Consider the following 21,653-nt stretch of genomic DNA (forward strand, 5'->3'; position numbering starts at 1 on the left):
CTCGTAATTTAACTGTGCAGGAGATTGCCTATCCAGGAACATGCAATTAATAATGAATTCGATTTATCAACAATGTAGGCGTAGGCAATTCAAGGCACAAAATGACCGTCACTTTATTTTTCCTTTTTAAGCGAACCGAATAATTTCCATTTTTTTGCTCTTCGGTTTGAAATAAAACTATTTGTTGTGAGTTTACGATGGTTTTGGCTAAATTTCGGAACCACTTTGTTAACTCAACATTTCAGAGTCCAATTCAAACAAATAGGCAAACAATTCTTGATTGCGTCAATCCAGTTCCTTTCCTTCCATAGTAACAGCCATATTTCTCCTTTTTGTCCACATCCTTTATCTGCAAACGCTTATATATTGTAACCCTTCACCGATTTTTGAAGAAAGTAGATATTTGAAGCTACTAATATCTAACTATTTTTCGAACTATTATTTTCTCACCTTCTCGAATTTTGGCCCCCACGCATTGAAGGCTTGTTCAATAAGATTGTCTTCATCACTGTAAATGATATCCATTCATCTGGGTATTTAAAAAAGACCTCTACATCAATCATGCTAATGTTTTAAAAGTACGACAGATAGTGATGCAATTCTTCAACATTACCCTTCATAACTTGTTTCATCCATTTGCAAATCGTTTCTAAAATTAGAGTCTTCGACGACGCTGTCGCTAAAATTTTGACGGGCCATATATTCCAAGTTACAGTCGTATTCCTGAAAACACCAATTCACTTGCAGAGCAAATGCCAAACTTCTACTTGGTATTGACCGCAAAAGGATAACGCCAACTTATACAAGATTTGTACATGGGATTTTTTACACTGTGAAAACTTCGTGCAAGGTCTGCATCTGGAAGAATTGATGTCAGAACTTATAGAAAGCGTAGCAAAGCTCACCGGATTAAGACCTGGTAGCGCCTTAGAAACTGCGTCCTGTAACCCCTTTCGGAACTCCTCTGAAATCCCGTCATGTAATGGTTCGCATGTTTTTTCGCCCTCCTCTGTTAGCAATTCCGTTACATGCGGTGTATCTTCGGTTGCCAAAGTCGGAAAAATCTGAAGTTGCTTTGTCCCCTATCTGCAGCAGAGCAAGTAATGGCTCCTTGAATGTCAATTTTTGTAGAGAAAGTGCGAAAGGATACGTACTCCAAACATCAGGATTATGAAGAACACCATTTAAAATGCTGACACTTTCTGTGCTCGTGCTACTGCTCCTTTTCTATTTAAAGGGACTTCTAACATAATTTTGTAACCAGTTATCGCAAACTAATTATCTCTTGAATGGAGCAAGTGTGAAATGATCCGGTCTAATCAGCCAGAACTGGGATGGTTGAAAATTCTGATGCTCCAGACCGCACAGACACGGGAAACATTAATGTACGGTGCGGTAACAGAGAGTGGGATAATCCTCATTACTATTCTGATCATCACATCAGAATAGTAATGAGCATTATTGCTACTTCCAAAAGAAATTTCCCATTTTTTATAAAGCGTTCATCATTTATTTTCTAACGAGCAAGATTCGTTCTGCATTCATTTGACTATGTACATTGGTGGTAAACTTCTTCAAGTCGATATCAACAAGGAAAACCGTAATTTAGCTAATGGCAAGGTTCGGAACAAGAAGAATAGTTAACGCTAGGCTCATCTCAGTTTAAAAATAGAATTTTTAGATTCCTACCTCTGTCACGTAAACAAGCCGTTATAGTAGTTTCTCTACAACAGTCGTTTTCAAGTCAGTCATTAATAAATACTTTTAGCCTTTTTTTTTGCTAGAAATATAAGAAAAATTTTGAGTGCTTTACCCAGATGTAGATATTTCAACCAGCGGAAAATCATTTCTATAAGAAAGATTTAAGTTCACTGGTTGCGCAGTAGACGGAAGCCCCGAAATACTTTTCAAATTATGTAACATTTAGTCAGTTTGAATGAATGATCTCTGTTCATACTTGAACATCGGTCCGTATTTTCAGACGACCCCAATCAAAGAGAAGAATAAGGATCAGGTCTTCTTCAGAGATTTTTCTTCCATTCAAAGGTCAGAGGAATTACAAACCATTGGTTGGCGTTACCAACTGTTACAGCTGTTTGTTATTTCATGCTTACGTGTTACCTCATTTTGCAGATTTTAGATTACCAATTTAACCTGCATTACATATTATTTGTTTTCCAATACTCTTACTGCACTCATGGCCGGATTTTATGGACAGGATCAAAATACAGCAGTTATTCGCTAATTGGAGGATTGTCCTCGCTTTCAAAACTTCGGAAGAGCACTAATCCTGCTTTGCTGCCAAATTACCCGTTTCTCTACAAGTTTTTTTTTTCTTTTCAAACAGCACTGTGTTCTGTAGTTGTGAGTTGGAAACGCCAGAAGCCGTATCTTCCGGGCCGTTTTTCACGGCAATTAGGAAGAAATGGACGGAATCACCCTCCTCTCCATAATCTACGACCCCGTATACGAATACTCCACCTGAAATCTGCACCACCTCAGATTCGAGGGGTGATGCCTTTAATCTAGAATCACTTTTTTTTAAACTATTAAAAAACTATTTTTTTTAACTTTTTTTTAAACCATATTATCTATTTGTGGTTGAAATTTGTCAAACAGAAGTTCAGCAAGATGAAGTGTAATTGTCAATGGAACTGTGTTTAAAAATCAAGAAAAGGAATCTAATTCGATTTGAAGGATGGTTTCGTCATGAAAATCGACAATGAAAATCAGCAACTTCTAGTGGATTTTCGAATGTTTGAATTAATAATAATTAATCGAGTGAACAAATATTGATTTTAGTGGTGACTGTGAGAAATCATGTGACATATTGCCCTAGAGATTTGTATTCAGGCACCATGAATGGTTTTGTTGACCTCTCGCTAAAATGGGCCTAACAACGATAAAAGAAGTGTTCGTGACCCTCTGCCATCTCAGAAGTTGGACACGTTCTGTGACCTAAGCGTTGGTACGTCCTATCTTCACCTGATAAGCACTACTTCACCACAAACATTCGCCTATCGCTGTCGTCTTCATTTGTGACTGTATTGCTGTTCTACTGAAATAACACTGGAGCGTTTCAATCATCATTCATAATAATCATGAAAATTGAGCATAAGGTAATTGATACCTAGTCATTCAGTTGAAGTATTGTTTAGTTGTATCACAATCTGTTTTACTATCACTATCTATGTAGATAGTAAAGTTCCATTTTGTTGTAACATGGCAGAATCCATTTGTAGTCTCCCTTTAGATTGCCATCCCTCAGTCATAATTTAAGAGTTCATTTTCTCGTCTCTTCCTTTCCAACTTGATGTTAACGCTTGATCTTTTCAAAGAAATAAATGCACGTAAGAAACATTTATACTAATTTTTAGTGTCTCACTAGTTTGAAGTTCACACATATGAGAAAACACCTTCTGGAACGAAATCGAGCCAATTTTACACCAGGTCACTCGAAATCACAAACATTCAAGAAAGCTTGAGAATCAACTATTCTTAGAAATGAAAAGCATGGAACTTTTATATTGTGATTTTCGAATGCAAATATTAAGATATTTTTGAAATATTCAGACAGATAAGCCACAACTTTCGTTATTATCCTATAAAGAAGGAAAAACTAAGTGCAAAAATTCCCAAAAGTAATAATATTTAACCGTAGTGTGTCAATAGCTGCAATTTTTTGATTCGTGTAGAACAAAAAAAGAAGATTTATATCGTACTATTTTCTTGCACATGCCTTGCCTTGTAGGTTGAAATGCTGTAAATTTTTTTTTGGAAAGGTAAAAAGTTTATTTTCAGATAGCATGTTTTTTCGTTGTGTTTGGAACTGTGTATTTCTTGGAGTCTATTGGAGGATTCTACATGACGAGGTGTGAATTCCTATAAAACATTCATAATTATGTAGAAATCACAAGTTTCGCTGCATTTTCTTCACTGTAAATAGTGTAGTAGTGAGAAAATAATGTAGGTATACAATCAGTGGGTGTAGCGCAGTCAGTGAGAGGTTTGGGTGTGACATGGATGGTTCGATACCGCTCTAGTGCCTTTCATCCCTCCTGGGTCGATAGATCGATACCAGACTTGGGAGGATAAAAATATTGACTTGGTACTTCGGCCGCAAGTCGTTTCATAAACACGCGCTCGTAAATCTCAAACCATTTTGAATTGAAATGAACGTGTTGACGCATCTCAAGCGGATTGGTGTTCCAGTGATTAATGTGGATAAAAATATATCATGTCTTCGTGTATAAGTGTAGCTGTCTAATATGATCTCTTGCTTGCAATCGGCTCTTTAAGAAGAGTTCCGCCCGCCTGTTTATCGTATCCGATATTTAAATCTCATTTATCTGTGCAAACTTTTATGTCATTTTAATAGAATTAGAGATTCTGGAAAAAATGCTATGTAGCGCTTTCTGCCAACCGTTATTTTTGCCGCTGTTGAGACAGTTTTTCCCATCACATTTTTCTCCTTAATTTCTAACGGCCGTATACACGTCTAGGTGTGAGAAAGTGGTTCATTTTAATCCAATGTCAATGCAAGATAATTGAAATACTGTCCTTAGCAGGGGTCCACAATTTCTTATTTAGTGGAGTTCAGGTGGTGTGTTCATGAGGTCACCATGGACACCTTTTGAACCGCGGGCGCGAAATTGATTTCAGTGCTGAGCTGGATTAGGTGCGTCGCTGTGAAGTACATGGAGAGCGCACGTGTTAAGCCATATAGCCACCTTTATGCTCAAATTCTTCTTCAGCAAGCACGTAACTACAAAACGACAGTCCGTTCTAGACCATGAGTTACATCGACTGTAGCAATACCAAGGGGTCCTCACTACATGCGCACCGTCGGCGGCTTCATACCGCACAATTGGAAGCAGGAATTCCTTTTCTCCCGTAAATTGGTAGCAGAATTGTTTGGGAGGATAAAAACACTGACTTCACACATCGGCTGTGCTCCTCGGCACAAATTGTATAGCGCGACTACAGTGACTACGTATACGTTCAAAAGCTCAAACGATCCTGAATTGAAGTCGAATGCTTTGGCGTATTCCAAATATATTGAAAGAGCCAGGCCATTTACTTTTTTTAATCCATTACTGGTTCAGCTGATCGCATACGCTTTCGAACCGCTGCACCATTCGTCATTAAAAATTGAGCCTGTGAAATCCACGAGTACAAATCTCTTTCGCTCATTACTTTTAATTTGTATTTTGCAGTAGTCTACCTAGATCGAAAAAACAACACCAAAATTTCACTGAATATTCGCAGCAGTGGAACCTGCGCTGATTTGAGGGAACTAAACAATTAACTAAAGTTAAGCCATGTTTATTCTGACTTCTCCTTTGCACCATTTTTCCTTCGGAATCAACAGTCAGAGGAAAAAAATAGTATGCGCCTATGTACGTGATAATAATAGCAGTAATAGTAATAATCATACACAGGATAGCACAGGACAGGATAGCGCACTGCATAATTTATGACCAACTAACTATGTATTAGGTAATCACTTATTGATACAACTTAGAATAACAACTCGAATCAACTCAACGAATATTCCACGATAGGAAAATAACAGGATAATTTTGCGGCGAATATTCCACCGTGGGAAAGGAGGACTTTTAAATCCTAAAGACTAATTTCTACAAATATATGAGAAGTGCACTATAACGAACTTACAACTAAGTGTCTCAGCTACTCCATCAACGGAATCACCTTCCAACCGATAAAGTAAAGATAAACGTTTCTGGAATTCCAGGTAGCACTGATAGACGCATGGTGTGTTCTTAAACTGTGCGTTTCCCTCGGAGGCTGACCCTCATCGTTCTTCAGTTTTGCTATGGGATAACAACTATGTGCAAATAATTACAGTAGACCTAAAAGGAGCGGTTTTGAAATTGTACTGGTTTAGATAAAGGATACGGGATAGAGCCTTTGGCGTTGACCAATCCGCCTGGGATGCACACTTCCCGATTTGATTTCAGTTCAAAGTTGATTGAGGCTTTCGTGAACAAATATGAAAGTGCACAATGATTTGAGAGAACTTGTCGACGTTCCAGCTCAATGCTTTTATTCTCATAAATTCTCAAAAGTCTTTATTCTTACGAGTCACGAGTAAATAGAGTTGAAAAATTCTGGTGCCAATTTAACAATCCCGAAGGAATGAGAAATTTGGTCGGCTAAGGCTGGTTTCGATCAATCAAGTGAAATCATAGCGAAACCACTTACCACCAGCTCCATTGCTCTGGCCAGCTTGAGTTAGCTATTGAAGAACCGTCTTCTCTTGGGCTAAACTGCACATCAGAAGATTATACTACACAATACTGCGTAGGTACTGAACAGGCGGTTGTAATTTCACTTTTTTCAAACAGATGCTGCTATGTGTTTCATTCCACTTTTGACAAATAGCTGTAATTTTTGAAAGGGAAAATTGATAGTGTCTCTTCGGCGAATCAAAATGCCGACAACTGTTTAAAAAATCAGACGACTTTTTTAATTTCAGTGCTGTCGTGTTCATAGAGAAACAATTCCAAATACCATCGCGACTTAGTGGAACTATGGTCTCTGCTGGAGATTTTGCCTATATTCCAATAGTGGTTTTTACCAGTTACTTCGGCGGAAAGGTAATTTGATTAAATAACGTGTTTAGTTGACTTTTTACACATGAAAGTTCCTCACTCATACTTTCTGTATGTACTACATGACCTTTTCCTGAAAATTACGAACATGCTGTGACGGTTACATCGCACACGTCGTCGTTAGCGGAAGTACTGGGAGACTGCGAGACTGGAAGAACAGAGTTGGAAATGTCGCTTCTTTCTTTATTTGGGAGAGGTCAAATGAATCTTAGCTAAGCAGGAAGTAACGTCACAAATTACGATCCGTTGTAGCCGGTGGAGGCAAATGGTGACGCATGTTTACCTTTGAATTAGTTTTATGTCCATTAGTTTGTCCTTTAGTTTTATGTTAAAGAGGGAATCTTGAACTTGATTAATTGTTAATTATGATTAAAAAAGCATCTACGATTGTACAGGTAGTGCTGATGGTTGTGAATTATAATACTTGGATTGCGGACTTTGGACGACGACGACGGAGCAGCCCAAGTGGCAAGTTCCTTCGTTGGGGGAAGGGATCACACAAGGCTGACACACACGCCTTTTCTGAATTACCACACGGAACTGAGCGTGATTACGCCGATATTACTGGGTTGAGGAATAAATTGTGAGCGTTTTTTCCAAAGTGAAAAATACACATGAAAGCAAAGGATATTTCTAATATGTAAAAATTCTTCGAAGGAGAATTCCTCACTCTGCAAGATTACATTCAGGATTGACTTTTTAATTTTGTTGATTCTTAGTTTTTTCATAACATTAAGATAAATATCAGGTAGAAAAACGGGACTTTTTCGACACTACTGGTTTTATTTCCATTTAATTCAAATGATAAGGCCATTAAAGGCGAGATCGGTCTGTGTACGGGGAAGCAACAGTGCTTGAGAACAGTTTTCTCTTTGTGTAAGCTCAAAATCGATCTACTCAACAGTGCATGGTCCTTTTTGCTCCCTTCTTCGTTTCCAACAACCTCTTCCCATCGACCAACAGTTTCCCCCATGCTTTTCAAACTTTTTTCTATGTTTCACATTTGTTAGATTTCCTCGTATTTTGCAAAATAGAACTCTCACCACGAATTGTTGTAAAAAAAAATGAACATGTCGAAAAAACTTTTTTTTTGTGAATTTCACGCTTCATTTTGGAGGCATCACCCCACGAATCTGAGGTGGTACGGATTTCAGGTGGAGCATTTGTATACGGGATAGTAGATTCTGGAGAGGTGGGTGATTCCGCCCATTTCTTGCTAATTGGCGTAAAAAAAAACTGCTTGTGCACACCGCTGGTGCGCTCCAATCTAACTCCTTGTAAAAAAAATAGCGCGCCGGAACGCTCGCAGCCGTATCTTCCGGGCCATTTTTACGGCAAATAGGAAGAAATGGACGGAATCACCCCCTCCCCCTCCCCTCCCCTCCCCTCTCCTTATTCTACGATCCCGTATACGAATACTCCACCTGAATTCCGTACCACCTCAAATTCGTGGGGTGACGCCTATAATGATCTGAAATAACGAGAATCAGTTTTCAATGCTTGCGAGGCTTGGCGTCTCGCATTAACTGCTTATTCAAGCGAGTGACCCGAGTACATAAAGTCGCCAATGTTTTTATATGTCGTAAAAATAAAGTGTGTGTAAAGTGCCTAGTGTTAATCAATCCGCTTGGGATGTCCCCCTACGTTCACTTCAATTCAAAATCGTTTGAGGTTTACCAACGTGTAACTGGCCTATACAATAACCTGAGGGGGGCTAGCCGATCTGTCAAGTCAGTGCTTTTATCCTCCCAGGCAAGTCTGGCACCAATTTAACGACCCCGGAGGGATGAAAGGAATGGTGAGCCCTGGAACCGATTCGAACATCCGATCGATCGTGCAAGAAGCGGAACCTCTAACTGCTACACTACACCCACCCGTCGTAAAGATATCAATAAAAAAAGTCTAAACATGAATTTCTCGTGTCAAATGATGGAAAACCTGTGTTGAATGATGTACAACACTTTAGAAATTTTATATTTTTTCTGCGTATTTTTTCACGTTGGAAAAGAAACGATCACGCGTTATTCCTTTACGCAGTACCTTCTTAACCCAACCTATTCGTGGAGCCAACACTAATGCTCATCCTACTACTTCTGAATATATTTGATGTTTTGAAAATTGTAAAATGAAATTAATATTGTCTTCTGGATTTTATTGCATGTGTGGTTTCGTTTGGAAACAACCCACTAACATAAACCATATTTGTTATCAACTTTTCCCCAATGTGTTTCTTTCGAAAACAAAAACTAATAGTTATCGACTTCTTGAAGACAGTTGAAGTTCACGATTCCGTGATGAAACCGGAACTGATGGTCGAATTGATATCCCTAGTATCGGAGCCGTTGGAAATGACAGAATTAAGTTTGAAATGCTCTAAACTAAAGCTGAAATGTCTTAAATACAAATGGGGAGGTATTGTGAGATGTCATGTAATGGACAAACAAATCATTTCCAAAAACCTCAAGAAAGATAACAGTTGTGATAGAAACTCCCCGATCTTCAATTCTGACACTTAACCTCTTTTGAACAAACAATGGACACATTCGAACCGAATCATTCAACTCTATCCCGTCACCGCACCCCAACCAAAACAAAAGACTAATTAGCCAAGTTTCTCCAGAAACCAGGATTGTGTTCTGGAGCAATTGCATAGTCTCTGTTTTTTTTTCCACCCTTAGCTAGGATGTAATCCTCAGAGTACGAATTCTATCATCATACCTCCACGTCCAAAGGGAAATTTTGGAGACGACTGTGTTTGCTTAGCAGCCAAAGCAGATTAGTGAAAAAATGTGAACGGCAGGTGGTGATAATGACGGCAGAACGATCGGCAACACTTAAAATCGTTACAATTTGGGCGTCCTGCGGATCTATCCAGAGTAAAAATAGCAGCAGACATGCATAGGTGAAAGTGATGAAGATTGTTAAGGAGGTTGTCAAGAAGTGATTTTAGGGAAATCGAGCACGATGGATTGGAGGGGGATGTATGCTGATAGCGGTAGCGAACTTACTGATAAGTTCGTCGAATTTCTTATTCCCAGTTGAAGAATTTCATGTAAATAGCAGCTACATTCCGAGCTCCTTGGCTTATGAAGTTAACAGGTACTTGACGGTTGTTTTATCAGTGATGTTTTTCTTCGAACGGATGGAGTTGTGCACTTTTAATGACTGCTGTTTCCAAGAAATTTGGTTCAATCAGCATTAGCATCGAAAAATTCTCTTAGGGATCTGCGCTTTGCGTTTGCATTTTAATTTCTTACGTTCAGTATAGGAAGTTTTATAAAAGGTAGGGGTTTTTATCCTCCATGTGTACGTCTTACTTTATTCTTTGTTTTTACTTTCCTCTTTAGCCCAATTTTGTTGTAAAGCGCCTCTTACTGACCCAAGTCACTGGGAGTCATAACATCGTTTTTTTTTTTATAAGGAGTGCTCAAATTTTATCACCATTATGGCTATGAGAGACCTTCTGCCTTTGACTAGGTAAACCAGGACTCAAAGAGCGACTTTTAAAGAGTAACTAGCAGGATGCTACGAGCTGTAACTCCAGAAATTTTTTTTTGCATATTCTTAAGATGAAAAATTATTTGTGATTAGGGGCAGCCATTTTTATTTTGAAAAGGTTATTTCTTTCCCGGCAGCAACAAACATCCTTCGATTGCGTGATTGTTTTAATATTGTACGACACTTTATTGCCCTAACAAAATTACTTGAAAAATATCCTCAGTTTTTCATTGTTACAAATCAAGAGATCCTCATTTTATCGCTTTTATCTGCACCCAATCAGAAATTCTTCGCTTTGTGAGTGCATCAACATTCACCAAGCGAGGAATTTCTGATCGGACCGGTCATCTGGAAACAAGGAAATGGAATCGATTACTGATCTGTCCCTGCAAGTCAATAGTTGTGGTTACAAAGATTCGTTACCGAACACGAAAATAAGGATTATTAAAATAAGCTTTCTTTCGTAGCTGCATTTGTCATGCTCTGTAATTATATATCCTACGATAAATGTTAATATGAAAGTTTTGATCGAACAACAGGAACTCAAAACAGAACATAAAAATTCAGATGTTCTGCATTTTTTCTCCAACGCCGGACTAAGACTCTGCTTCTTTTCTTTCAGATTTGTGCTCAATGTCTCGACCGATCCCAACTGGTTCTCGAGGACGTTGAAACGGGTCGATCCGAATGGAACTGCTCTCAGCACTTATGTGGGTTTCGAAGAGCTCACATGATTGCACCCCTGATCAGCGCATCCTTTCAGACCGGCCCATATCACACTGCAAACCAAGAATTTGTTAAGTATCAGTCATTCTGCTTCTATAATCCCAACTCGACAATATGTAGAGAAGTAGAGGTGAGTTTACCGATTTTGAGAACACTGAAAGAAAAAATGGAGCACCAAGAAAAAACCTTCTCTTTCAATATATTATTACATCCAGCTGTGAATTTTACAGAAACGGGTCTCAAAGGAACATGCAGTCAACGAAAATGACGTTTCGGCAGTGCGAGTACTGACTTCGTTGCCGTATTCTTTCTGCCATCATCTTATCAATAAACTCAGGCAAGAAGTGAGTTTCCAGAATTTTCCAGTTCACAAAAAAAGCGAGAAAAAGAGTTTCATAACATGCTTACAACACAAATAATTTCTAAGAAAGTGAAAAACATCAGGTGTTAATACCGTGCATAAGTAAGAGCAGGAATTTCAAAGTGATTGTATAATCTGAAAGTTCCGAAAACTCCGAAAATAATCCAAAAATGTTAATCTCGGGTGCACTAGTATTCAGCAGATTACGGTCGGTTTGTCCAACGCAGACATGCGACAACATGACGCAGCAAGTATTTTCCAATTTCTTGACTGGAGGGTAGGATCAGCACTGGTTTTTGTGTTCCACAAATAAAAAACCCGACAAAAAAACGTGTTTTCTTGTCACATATGTACCATCGTTGTGCGCGTTTGTGGAGATTTGTTGCTAATTGCGAATCCCATTGACATGCCATCTATAGAACTGCGACTCGTTGAAAATGACCGAAGTTTCAAAAGACTGAAAAGTTAAACACGGCAAACTTCAACTCGTGGCTATGCTCCGCAAAAACTGTGCCCTTGTTTACTCCCATATTTATGAGTACAAATATTTGGTCTGCATTTTTCCGTCGCAAAGTCCCAATATCGCTCTCATGAATGGTTTTTGAAAAACATTAAAGGGACTGTAGTTATTTCTGGAAATCAAACTCTTCGAAGAGATAGATAACCACGATGTTCAATCTACCTGAACTTTAGGGCAATGCTTGGTGGAAAGAGAATATTTGCATGATAAGATAATCGAACGGAACTACGCTAATAAAATTAAAAAATACATGTGTGATAAAAAGTGTGGTCTGTGTTGCGATGTGTGATCATATATATTTCAGCACAAAGCAGACGAATGCAAAAAAGATAATTCAAGTCTTGGACCGTTCATGATGATTTTCGGAGGTCTGATGTTACTGGGCGTCGGAAGGTAACAGACTTTTTGTTACTTTTCTTTTTTCCACGTTCCTCTTAGTTTGCGAAACGGTAGAAACCACAAACGTTTGGCAGCCGCAGGCTTCCTGTAGCAGTGCTAAAAGTTAACTAAGGAAGTGTGTACCATAAAGAAAAGTAGTGAGTGTGCTGGACCATACTGAACTTTAGGAATGTCAGAAGTACCGAAAACCTCAGTACACCAAAAGTAAAAGGTTAAAAAGGTTAAAGGTTCTTTAGAAAATTAGCTTTCAGTCGATATAAACAAAATGATCTTATATCAGCGATAACAATTGATTATATTAATACAATGGACTGACCATACCATGAATTCGGAATAAAAACCAGCGTAACGTCGACATCTATGAGCATGCAAGAGGTCCTGATCTTAAGATGTATTAAGGACAATGCCTTTTTCGCTGGGTCTGCCGCTCATGGATGACAACGTAAAGAAGAACAATCTCCCTCTGTACTTCGGTACGCTCTCGCGGCTTGGACAGATTACAGCTTCCATTGAAATATTACCAAATTTCATTTCAGCCTGCATGTTTTTTGTGAAAATCCTTGGACCAGTCATTGGCTTATTGGTCGGCAGTAAGCTCAACGAAATCTACTACACATTTGATCGTGAGTGAATTTTTTTGGCGATGCATTCTCGTCTTTTAACGGTTTGAGTACTTTTGCATCGTTGAACAAAGGCACACAGCTCTGACGGTTCAACAAAATGTGGTAAGAGAGAGTGGGAAGGATAGAATTCGGAATAAAAACCAGCGTAACGTCGACATCTATGAGATTCATTCTACAAACTGTTTTTCTTTTATTTTACACGGGATCCCATATTCGGGGGATCTCTAAGGAACATTCTTTGCACTGTAATTTTATACATTTTTGCCTTTAGAGGATTTTTCGCAACGATTTTCTTTTTTTTTAGCTCCACAAGGGCTAACTCCATTGGATCCCATGTGGATAGGTTGTTGGTGGCTTGGGTTCCTAATCTTCGGGTAAGATTTCAAGAGTCGGTTCCTAGCGGTAGCTACAGCCGAGTACAGTTGGGAAATCAAACAGAAATAATTCAACTTACTTCAGTGCTCTGTTGTTTTTCCCTTCCTTGGTGCTGTTTCTCTTCCCATCTGACAATCTTGATGAGGATGCACACACGGACGAAATCTCCCTTGAAAAGGCTAAACTTAATGGAAAAGTGTGAGTCAATCCACACAGACTTACGTTGCGGAAATCCTTCCCTCTACGTCGTGAAACAACAGGGATTTCCAACTGGGTTATGAAGACATAGAAGAAAATAAGAAAAACTCCAAAGAGGCAACGTCTATGCCATGATGCAATGACCGGATTTTTGCTCTATTTAATTCGAAGTCTTAGGCCTTGAGTAATGCAGTCTTCGACAGGAAACCAAAGTAATGGTTTATTTGGAGCGATACAATTTTCACTTTCCAGATCTCAGAAACCCAGAAAGATGTTGAATCTTCGCGATAAACACGTGAAAGTGGATGAGGAACATGTAACTGTGAAAGAAAAAATTACTGGTGAGTTCTCCATGACCGAAAAATTCTCTACTGTGGAGCTTCCCGCAATGGTTTCAGAGTTTTTTGCAACTGTCCGTAAGCTGTTTCGGAACCCCATATATGTGGGGGCGATGCTGGGAAGGATCGTTGACGTATTAGCCTTCAAAGGGTAAGGAAAGACTTGCAGGATTCCCAGAATAGCTTAAGTTCCTTCTTTCAGGTTCTTTGTATTTCTCGGAAAATATCTCGAGATCCAGTTTGGAGTACCACAATATAGGATCCAGAAGTATCTAGGTAGACTACTTTCCGTAAGTTTACTGGGGACTTTTCAAGAAATTTACTTGTCTCACTACTTCCAGCTGGGACCGGTGTAGTAGGATTCGCATGTGGTGTTATTATAGGCAGTGTGTGCATGAGAAAGTTCCACTTGCAGGGTGAGGGGTTTTCTTCCACCATATTTTATGTTAAGCTATGTTAGTTTAGTAAATGATTTACGGCATGCGGCTAGAAAATTTATGGATATTTTTCAGGAAGGAAAGCAGCTAGTTGGGTAGCATGTTGTTCCCTTGTAGCCGCACTTCTTTCTTTCCTTAACGGAGCTGTGGGATGTAAGTCAGTCATCGGAGAGATTGGAGACCAGGCGGTGTGAGTGTCACTGGTAACCGTCTAGAAGATCTTTACTACGATATTACTCCAAGATTGTTTCAGAGCTAGTAATTTTTCATTCCCTTCATGTCGGGCAGATTGCGTATGCGATGGGATGCCGTTCTATCCCGTATGCAATACTAAGTGAGTGTTTCAAACACTAACGATGCAAAATCGCTTTTTCTTGGGCAAAATAAAATTCTAAAAAAAATATTAGATGGTTGTGTACAGGCGGCGCCGAGTAATTTCAACAGGTTGAGCGCAACACCTTCTTTTCTCTGTTTGACGCACATTCCCTCCTCCATCCGCCCTGCCATAATCGATGCCCTATCGCGGACAGTCAGCTGAACAGACTCGATGCTATCAGTATTATTTCTGTTACAGAGGAAACGTTTTCTATTCGCCTTGTCAAGCTGGATGCCCTTTGAGTGGAGCAAACTTCAGTATTTTCACTAAGGTTAGTTCAGAACAGTGGCCCAACCCTAACTCGACCTTCACAGATTCTGCATAATGTGTTTGTTTTCTGCAAAAATAACCTCATTCTAGATGGCTAAGGGCGCGCCACTCGTGTTCACACAGTGTGAATGCTCTGGAACGGAAGATTTAACCGTTAGCAGAGATTATTGTCCTACAGGTACGTTTTATGCAACAAATACATCAGAACTGATGGCAGTATGTGTTGTTTGTAGGAAATAAAAGTAAAATTATGAATTAGCAATTTGTAGAGCATTGTAATGGCCAGTTCAACACGTTCTTCTTCAACCAAGCCTTGGGTGCTATCTTTGGTGGCCTCGGTGTCGTACCAGGAATGTTGATTGTACTCAGGTAATGTCTGATACATTGAATCCATAATAATACACTGAAATTAGTAAATTTAGATCTGTCCCACCGGAGCACCGAAGTATCTCATTAGGATTTAATGGATTCCTTGTCAGCTTATTCGGTGAGATTTTATTCATTCGAGTTTTTATTCGTTATCAGTACACAAGGAAAAGATTCGCAGCAGGGTAAGATGTTGTTTACTCACGTAGCTTAGCAGTTTCCTGCACATTTGTATCTGCGCCTTCAATATGAATGGTTTCAGAGAATGTTTTGAGCGATACCATTAAAAATGGAGCAGATCAAAAGCAGCATGTGAAAACTGAACGAAGCTCTTAAAAAGTGTTTGCAAATGCAATGCATGTTCGCTTCCGCAACTGCATCGAGCCTCTTGTCGCTTCGATCCGACAATAGCTGGGATCCGCTCCGTCTTGAACGCACCCGCTGCTGCACCAAAAATAAAGGCATTTAGAATAATTACATTATGGCAGTAGTACTACTTCACTCGAATAAATCACACAAATATTACAAAACGATTTCGAGTAAGTTAATGATAGCGCAATATAGTATGAACTGATATGCAAAAGCGCAGCAGAATGCATCGCTCAAAGGTGACTGCGAGTTTGCTATAGTATAACGGAAGATCTCAAATCGGGTCGTACGATTTTCCCGCTGTGCAGGAATCCACTGTAAATCGCTAAGGACAGACACGCTACAAGAACGCACGGCAGAAATACCGGAGTTTTTGACTAGTCTTGTTTTTGACATCATTTTCGGTGATCCAACACTAACACCACTATTTAAATGCAAAGCACCCGCTCTTTTCAACGGTGTAGTCACAGCGTAACTTTTGACTAGGCTTTATCAAAGTGTTACAAAAAATCATTCCACAAACTGTCATGAGTACTGTGAAACTTTAAACTCTGTTTCAGCCACTCTACCGTCTCCAGTGTTCTGGGGGAAGATTTTCGACATGAGCTGTTTGATGTGGCAGAATGTGTGCAGCAAAACGGGAGCTTGTCCCATTTACGACACCGACCAACTTCGAATACGGTAGAAATCATGATCTATTTAATTAGAAATCAGCATTAGGAGGATTCTCAGATCGACGTCCAATTACAAAATGACTTTTAAAGTAGAATCAGTGCTTTCTTCTGAAAAAAGCGATAATTCCAGACTACACGTCATCTACGGTGGCCTCCGTTTATTCTCACTACTTTCTGATATTTGGGTAATATATTGGGCGAAGGGACTTAGCCTTGTTGATGAAGAGGAGGATCAAAAGAAGAAGGAAGAAGGAACCGTTAAAGAGCTCGAGCCGTTGAACAAGGCAAATCCACTGGAACCTAAATCTGTACATTTTGATGATCCGTTAAAACAAGAGTCTGAACTAGCAGATTAACTGATTAGTTGTAATAACTTCCCCAAAGCGGGTAATTTGCTTAATAGAGAACTACTTAATAAAAATTCTCATTCGTAATCTCGTGTTCACTTATATGCACATACGTGCACACTTATATGCACCATATAGTCGGTGCCGAATGTTTTCGCTCAGGGTGAGTACGATGCGTCCGCTCGTCTTGGACGTTTCTTCTTCTGCTTGACCCGCCCTCACTTCTGCACAGTACCAGTCGAAAGCATACCGGCGTAAACATTTTATTCATTTATCTACTTATTTGTTTATTAACTCACACACACTAATGGTGCATCAGAAGAACGAAAAAAAAAAGAAACACATGCCTGACTAAGAACATTTTTTCAAATCGAAACTCATATTATGGTTAGTGGAACCTGTCGTTCTTTTCGTAGCGGGTAATATGTCAAAAATGTGTTTCTCCTACGCCAAAAAGTGAACAATCATCTTTTGACATCTATTCCCCCAATCCAATTCCCTTAGCATTGGCCTATTTATCCACTTATCAGGACGACCAGCCAACGATCCATCTTTCCAATTTTAGCCTTTATCTTCTTTATTTGCGATGCTTTATAGCCCATTGAGACTCGGCGTGAATCTGACGGCGGACCTTAAGCAACAGGGTTGACCAGCCTACTTGTTCTTCAAACGACTGACCACCACAATCTAGATAGACGCCAGACCAAGATCAAACTAGCTAGAAGATGCGGAAGTCAATAGAGGGAGGTTATTCAAGAAAAGTTGAGAGAGAACCTAGTATGACGGAACAAATTAAAAAGAGATACCACCGCAACATACTAGTATCCTTCCTGGTGAATGATTCTAAGGGAGCGCTTCACGAGTCCAAAAGAGGAGAAGAGTAGCCACACAGTTAGCTCAAAAAAAGATGTTCATAAGAGAAGGAGTGGGAAAGGAGAGTCACTGGTGGGAATTTATTTATTTATTTATTCGCATGCACAGATAGTGCACCAAAAAAGAAAAAAAACACACTTGTCTATGTCAGGATAGTTAAGAAAAAGAGCAAACTTATTGTCAGAGGGGCCTGACGCAGTCCTTTTCGTGGCGGAAACGCATCAACATGTCTCCTTCTCCTACTCTAGAAAGTGAAGAGTCCTCTCATGACATCTACTCCCCCATTCCAGAACGCTCAACATTGGTTTGTTTATCTACATATCGGGATACGAACAACTAGCCCCAGAAGGAGCACGTTGCAATATAGAGCGAATCTGACGAGAGACCTTGAACGAAGAGGGTTCACTAACTTTCGTGATGCTCAAACGACTAATCACCACAATCTAGACAAGACCAAGCCAGCTAGAAGATGCGGAAGTCAATAAGATGAGGTTATTTAGAGATAGTATAGAGAAGAGGCGACATGACGGAACATTTAAAAAAAAGAGATCAAATCATAAGATATTAGTATCCTTGTTAGTGAATGAGCTTCAGTGAGCGAGTTAGGCTTCATTTGTCAGAAGGATGCGAGGACTGTCCATGCAGTTAGCTGAAAAAAAAAGATTTATGAGAAGGAGGGCAATAAAAAGAGGGACATAGTAAACAACTAAGAACTACTAATGGCGGGAATCTATAAGCGCTCCGTATACTGAGCAAATGGCACCAGACATCTGAAAGTTGCTAGAATAAGAGAAGCATGCTGTTAGACATCAGTATTCAAACACCGGCGTATGTCAATTTTCTTCAAACTCATCTTGAATATCCACTGTGTCCGGCTTTAAGAACATCACGAGGTAAGAGCTCCAACCATCTTGCAGTTCTATAGAAGAAATTGTTGAACATAAGCGAAACGTTTTTATGCTGAATTTTTTGCGTAATGTAAGTTGAATCCGCCAGTTCTTTCACTAGTAGGTCTAAAGTACCAATATTTGCTGGGCGTTAACTTGGTTTCGCTTCTGAGCACTCGAAAACAAAAGATCAAGTCGGAGTATACACGTCTGTTCTTCAAGCTGATCATACCTAATTTTTTAAGACGATCGCTGTAGCTAGTCACCGTTAGATTTGCTGACATTCTTCTGAACAACATACGGGTAGAAGTATCTTGCACCTTTTCGAGCTTCGCTATGTGCTTCTTCTTTGAGGGGCTCCAAATATGAGAGCCATATTCAAGATGAGGTAAGACGAACGATTTGTATAAGCGAGTGAGAATAGTTGGATTAATGGTGTGGGCAATCCGAAAAAGCCGAAAAAGGGAAGAGTATGCTTTTCGTACAACATGATCAATGTGTTCAGAGAAGTTGAGGTTATCATCGACAAAAATTCCTAAGTCTCTTACAGATTTACATGTGTTAAGAGTTACTCCGTTCATACTATACTCAGCCACATCCCCTTTACCTAAATGCATAACCAGGGACTTGTCATAGTTTTAGAAGCCCAGTCAGACATCCTAGCTAGTGACGTTTGAAGTGCAGTACGTACTTCATGGTAATTTTCATCATCATGGATGCCGTAAATCTTAATGTCATCAGCGTACATTTGGACTTTCACAAGCGGAGAAGTTCTGAGCACACTTGGTAGGTCGACTGTGTAGATAAGGAATAAGAGAGGAATCAGGACTCCACCTTGTAGAACTCCACTCGTGCAAGGGAATTTGGCTGAGTATCCATGGCCAGCTTTGACTGTCATACTTCTCATGTTAAGAAAAGAGATCATCCAATCTAAAATATGGCCCCGTATTCCAAAATAATGGAGTTTAGCAATTAGTTTCGAGTGGCATACTTTATCGAAAGCTTTTGACAGGTCAATGTACGCTACAGCTATCGATTTACCTTGGTTCAGAGCTTGAGACCAGTCAAAAACACTATCAGTTAGGTTAGTATATGTCGAAGCACCTGCAACAAACCCATGTTGTTCACTGGGAATTAGATGAAACTTTTTTTAGCCAAGATAAAAGTTTATCCCTGATTATTTTTTCCATTACTTTCACCGGCGTTGGTAGTAAGCTAATAGGACAGTAATTATTCAGTAAGTTTGTACCTGGAGACTTTGGAATGACTGTGACAATGGCGTTTTTCCAAACTTGTGGGACTTCACCCAATGACAATGAGATGTTAAAGATGTGAGCTAGAGGAGGAGATAAAATAGCAGCACACTCCTTATATACAATAGGTGGGATTCCATCATACGTTTCACTAACCGACGGCTCAAGAGATTTTAGGTGTATGTAAATATCAGTAGGGTGGAAAAACATGTTACTGCACTGCTGTTGGACAGGACCTATGCCAACAATTTCTGGAATGGTATCGCTGCAGTTTGAAGAAAAGACATTTGCAAAATGCATAGCTGGAGCTTTAGTTTTATCAGCATCTGTAACATAGGTGGCTCCAGTCTGATCCACGAGACTCGGAAGCCTTGCATTCGCCTTCATTCTATGCCTTAAGTATAAATAGAAAGGCTTCTTGGATTCTCTGCGCGATAACTGTCGTTCCCGATAAGCAAGGTATCTCCTCATATGGAAGTCAATGTCAGAACATAGTTTCTTGTATAGTGAACTACGTAGGGGGTCATCTAACTCCTCAAAACGACGTAGCTTCTGAGTGTACAAAGATTTCAGTTGACAAGGTAGTATCAAGGAAAAAGAGCGAGGGAATCGAAAAGGAACAAATTTGGCCAAACCCTCGTAAACCTTCTTACAGAATCTGAAATAGATGTCAGAACATGATGAGTATTGATCAAAAAGAGTAAGCCAATCAACGCCGGAAAAATAATTGTTCAAAGAGGAGTAATCAGCATTAAGAAAGTTGGGCATAGGAATTCCTGGTGCTGACATAATTGCAGGTGAATCAAATTGGATAATAGCGTGGTCGGATGAGGCTAGCGGCGGAAGAAGCTTGACGTCAAGAGTACAAATGCTAGGAGTAAGGATAATGTCAAGAATTCTATCGGAGTGGGTAGGCAGATTCACATTTTGAACTAACTCAGCATTAGAGAAGAAATCTAAATAAAGCGATGAAGCCGAGTTAAAAGCTATTGAGTTGACCCAATCTACATGGAGATTAAAGTCGCCAAGAATGATTGCATGATTATTTACAACTGCAAGATCGCTGAGTACTTCTACAAGTTTTTTATCATCAACAGCAGAGCTATTTGGTGGTCGGTAAACAAGTATGAAACGAAGCTGCGACATATTATTAGAGCAGAAAATATCAGCGGAGAGTAAGTCAGCTTTCAGATCATAGTTAGGAGTAACGATCTGGGCACTAATAAAGGCCTTGGCAATTGCACAAACTCCGCTTCCTCTTTTCATGGACCGATCAGAACGATAGACATTGTAGGGTAGGTTAACAACCAGCTCAGAATCTAAGATTTTAGTGCTTAACCAGGTTTCAGTTATAAAAATTAGATCAGGTTTACGTAAACAAAGAAACATTTGCAAATGAATTTTATTGACTAGGCTAAGTGCGTTGAATAAATATGATTTAAATGTTGAAGAGACATCGTGCAGCTTTATTCGTTTCTCGACGTTCCCCGCTTAATGTCAGAGACGCGCCACAGCTCGCCGCGGTAGACCACCCACTCTCGCTTACTTTTACCTTTGTTACGCTCTCGTGCCTCCTGCCTTAGTTCATACTCACGCTTCCTTTTATCGGGTTTCATACTTTTGCGTATACAAACACTGGAAAAACCAGCACTTCGAAGTAGACGCGCATTAGCAAGGGCGCGACGCCAGTAGAACTGAGACGGGAGGACGACTTTTACTAGGCGTGGATGAGAAGGATTAGGTTTTCCCAACCGATACAGGTCAATCGCGCGAGCAAAATCTCGTTGGCTTTGTCCTCAAGATCGTCCAACCTCTCAGAGGAGGACGAGGAACACCCCACACTCAGGCAGACCACTTATCACTATGCTACGCGACCGTTTGTCCGCTTCCAACTGTTCGACAAAATCTGTTTTATCTTCTTCAGCAAGTACTGCCAGCATTTTGCCTATAACAGGGTCTTTGTTCCGTTCAGTAATAGAGCTAATGAGGTCAGATGCAGACATTTCACTGTAGTTCGGTTCCGTTGATTGAGAAGATTCTACCACTCGCGTCTCAACACCAGATGTAGTTTGGGACGAGAGAGGGGTTTGTCTTTTTGCAGTACGAGTGGATTTAGCAGGCATGATTT

The 21,653-nt window shown here is 39.8% G+C and overlaps 3 protein-coding genes across 6 annotated transcripts; 1 reads left to right on the top strand and 2 right to left on the bottom strand.

The window, feature by feature from the left end:
• Positions 1–253: 253 nt before the first annotated feature.
• On the bottom strand, positions 254–1,184 carry RB195_014131 (uncharacterized protein; the record flags this gene model as incomplete). Its single annotated transcript, XM_013452767.2, has 5 exons — positions 254–349; positions 451–508; positions 614–723; positions 906–1,064; positions 1,155–1,184. 5 exons carry the CDS (start codon positions 1,182–1,184, stop codon positions 254–256), a joined length of 453 nt encoding a protein of 150 aa, XP_013308221.2.
• A 1,917-nt stretch (positions 1,185–3,101) lies between these two features.
• On the top strand, positions 3,102–16,521 carry RB195_014132 (uncharacterized protein; the record flags this gene model as incomplete). 2 transcript variants are annotated; one of them, XM_064204265.1, is made up of 24 exons in its annotated part: positions 3,102–3,119; positions 3,802–3,872; positions 6,500–6,620; positions 9,586–9,734; positions 10,756–10,843; positions 10,897–10,989; positions 11,090–11,203; positions 12,045–12,133; positions 12,539–12,612; positions 12,676–12,762; positions 13,067–13,136; positions 13,222–13,335; positions 13,588–13,676; positions 13,734–13,824; positions 13,876–13,949; positions 14,015–14,089; positions 14,186–14,300; positions 14,364–14,444; positions 14,685–14,757; positions 14,847–14,934; positions 15,026–15,125; positions 15,179–15,243; positions 16,052–16,172; positions 16,296–16,521. In XM_064204265.1, the coding sequence occupies 24 exons, from the start codon at positions 3,102–3,104 to the stop codon at positions 16,519–16,521; spliced, it is 2,286 nt and encodes a 761-aa protein (XP_064060145.1). The 2 variants fall into 2 exon arrangements, with proteins under 2 accessions (XP_064060145.1, XP_064060146.1); XM_064204264.1 differs by lacking the exon at positions 3,102–3,119 and adding an exon at positions 3,736–3,747.
• A 1,466-nt stretch (positions 16,522–17,987) lies between these two features.
• RB195_014133 (uncharacterized protein) lies at positions 17,988–21,648 on the bottom strand (the record flags this gene model as incomplete). Of its 3 annotated transcripts, XM_064204266.1 has the most annotated exons (6): positions 17,988–18,034; positions 18,505–18,879; positions 18,960–19,202; positions 19,314–19,376; positions 19,522–20,844; positions 21,078–21,141. In XM_064204266.1, 6 exons carry the CDS (start codon positions 21,139–21,141, stop codon positions 17,988–17,990), a joined length of 2,115 nt encoding a protein of 704 aa, XP_064060147.1. The 3 variants fall into 3 exon arrangements, with proteins under 3 accessions (XP_064060147.1, XP_064060148.1, XP_064060149.1); XM_064204268.1 differs by lacking the exons at positions 17,988–18,034; positions 18,505–18,879 and adding an exon at positions 21,378–21,648 and having other exon boundaries at positions 19,194–19,202; positions 19,264–19,376; positions 21,078–21,320; XM_064204267.1 differs by lacking the exons at positions 17,988–18,034; positions 18,505–18,879; positions 18,960–19,202; ... (1 more) ...; positions 19,522–20,844; positions 21,078–21,141 and adding an exon at positions 21,340–21,648.
• Positions 21,649–21,653: the final 5 nt, after the last annotated feature.

The sequence above is a fragment of the Necator americanus genome, chromosome V, assembly GCF_031761385.1.
Source record: "Necator americanus strain Aroian chromosome V, whole genome shotgun sequence".
Taxonomy (NCBI): domain Eukaryota; kingdom Metazoa; phylum Nematoda; class Chromadorea; order Rhabditida; family Ancylostomatidae; genus Necator; species Necator americanus.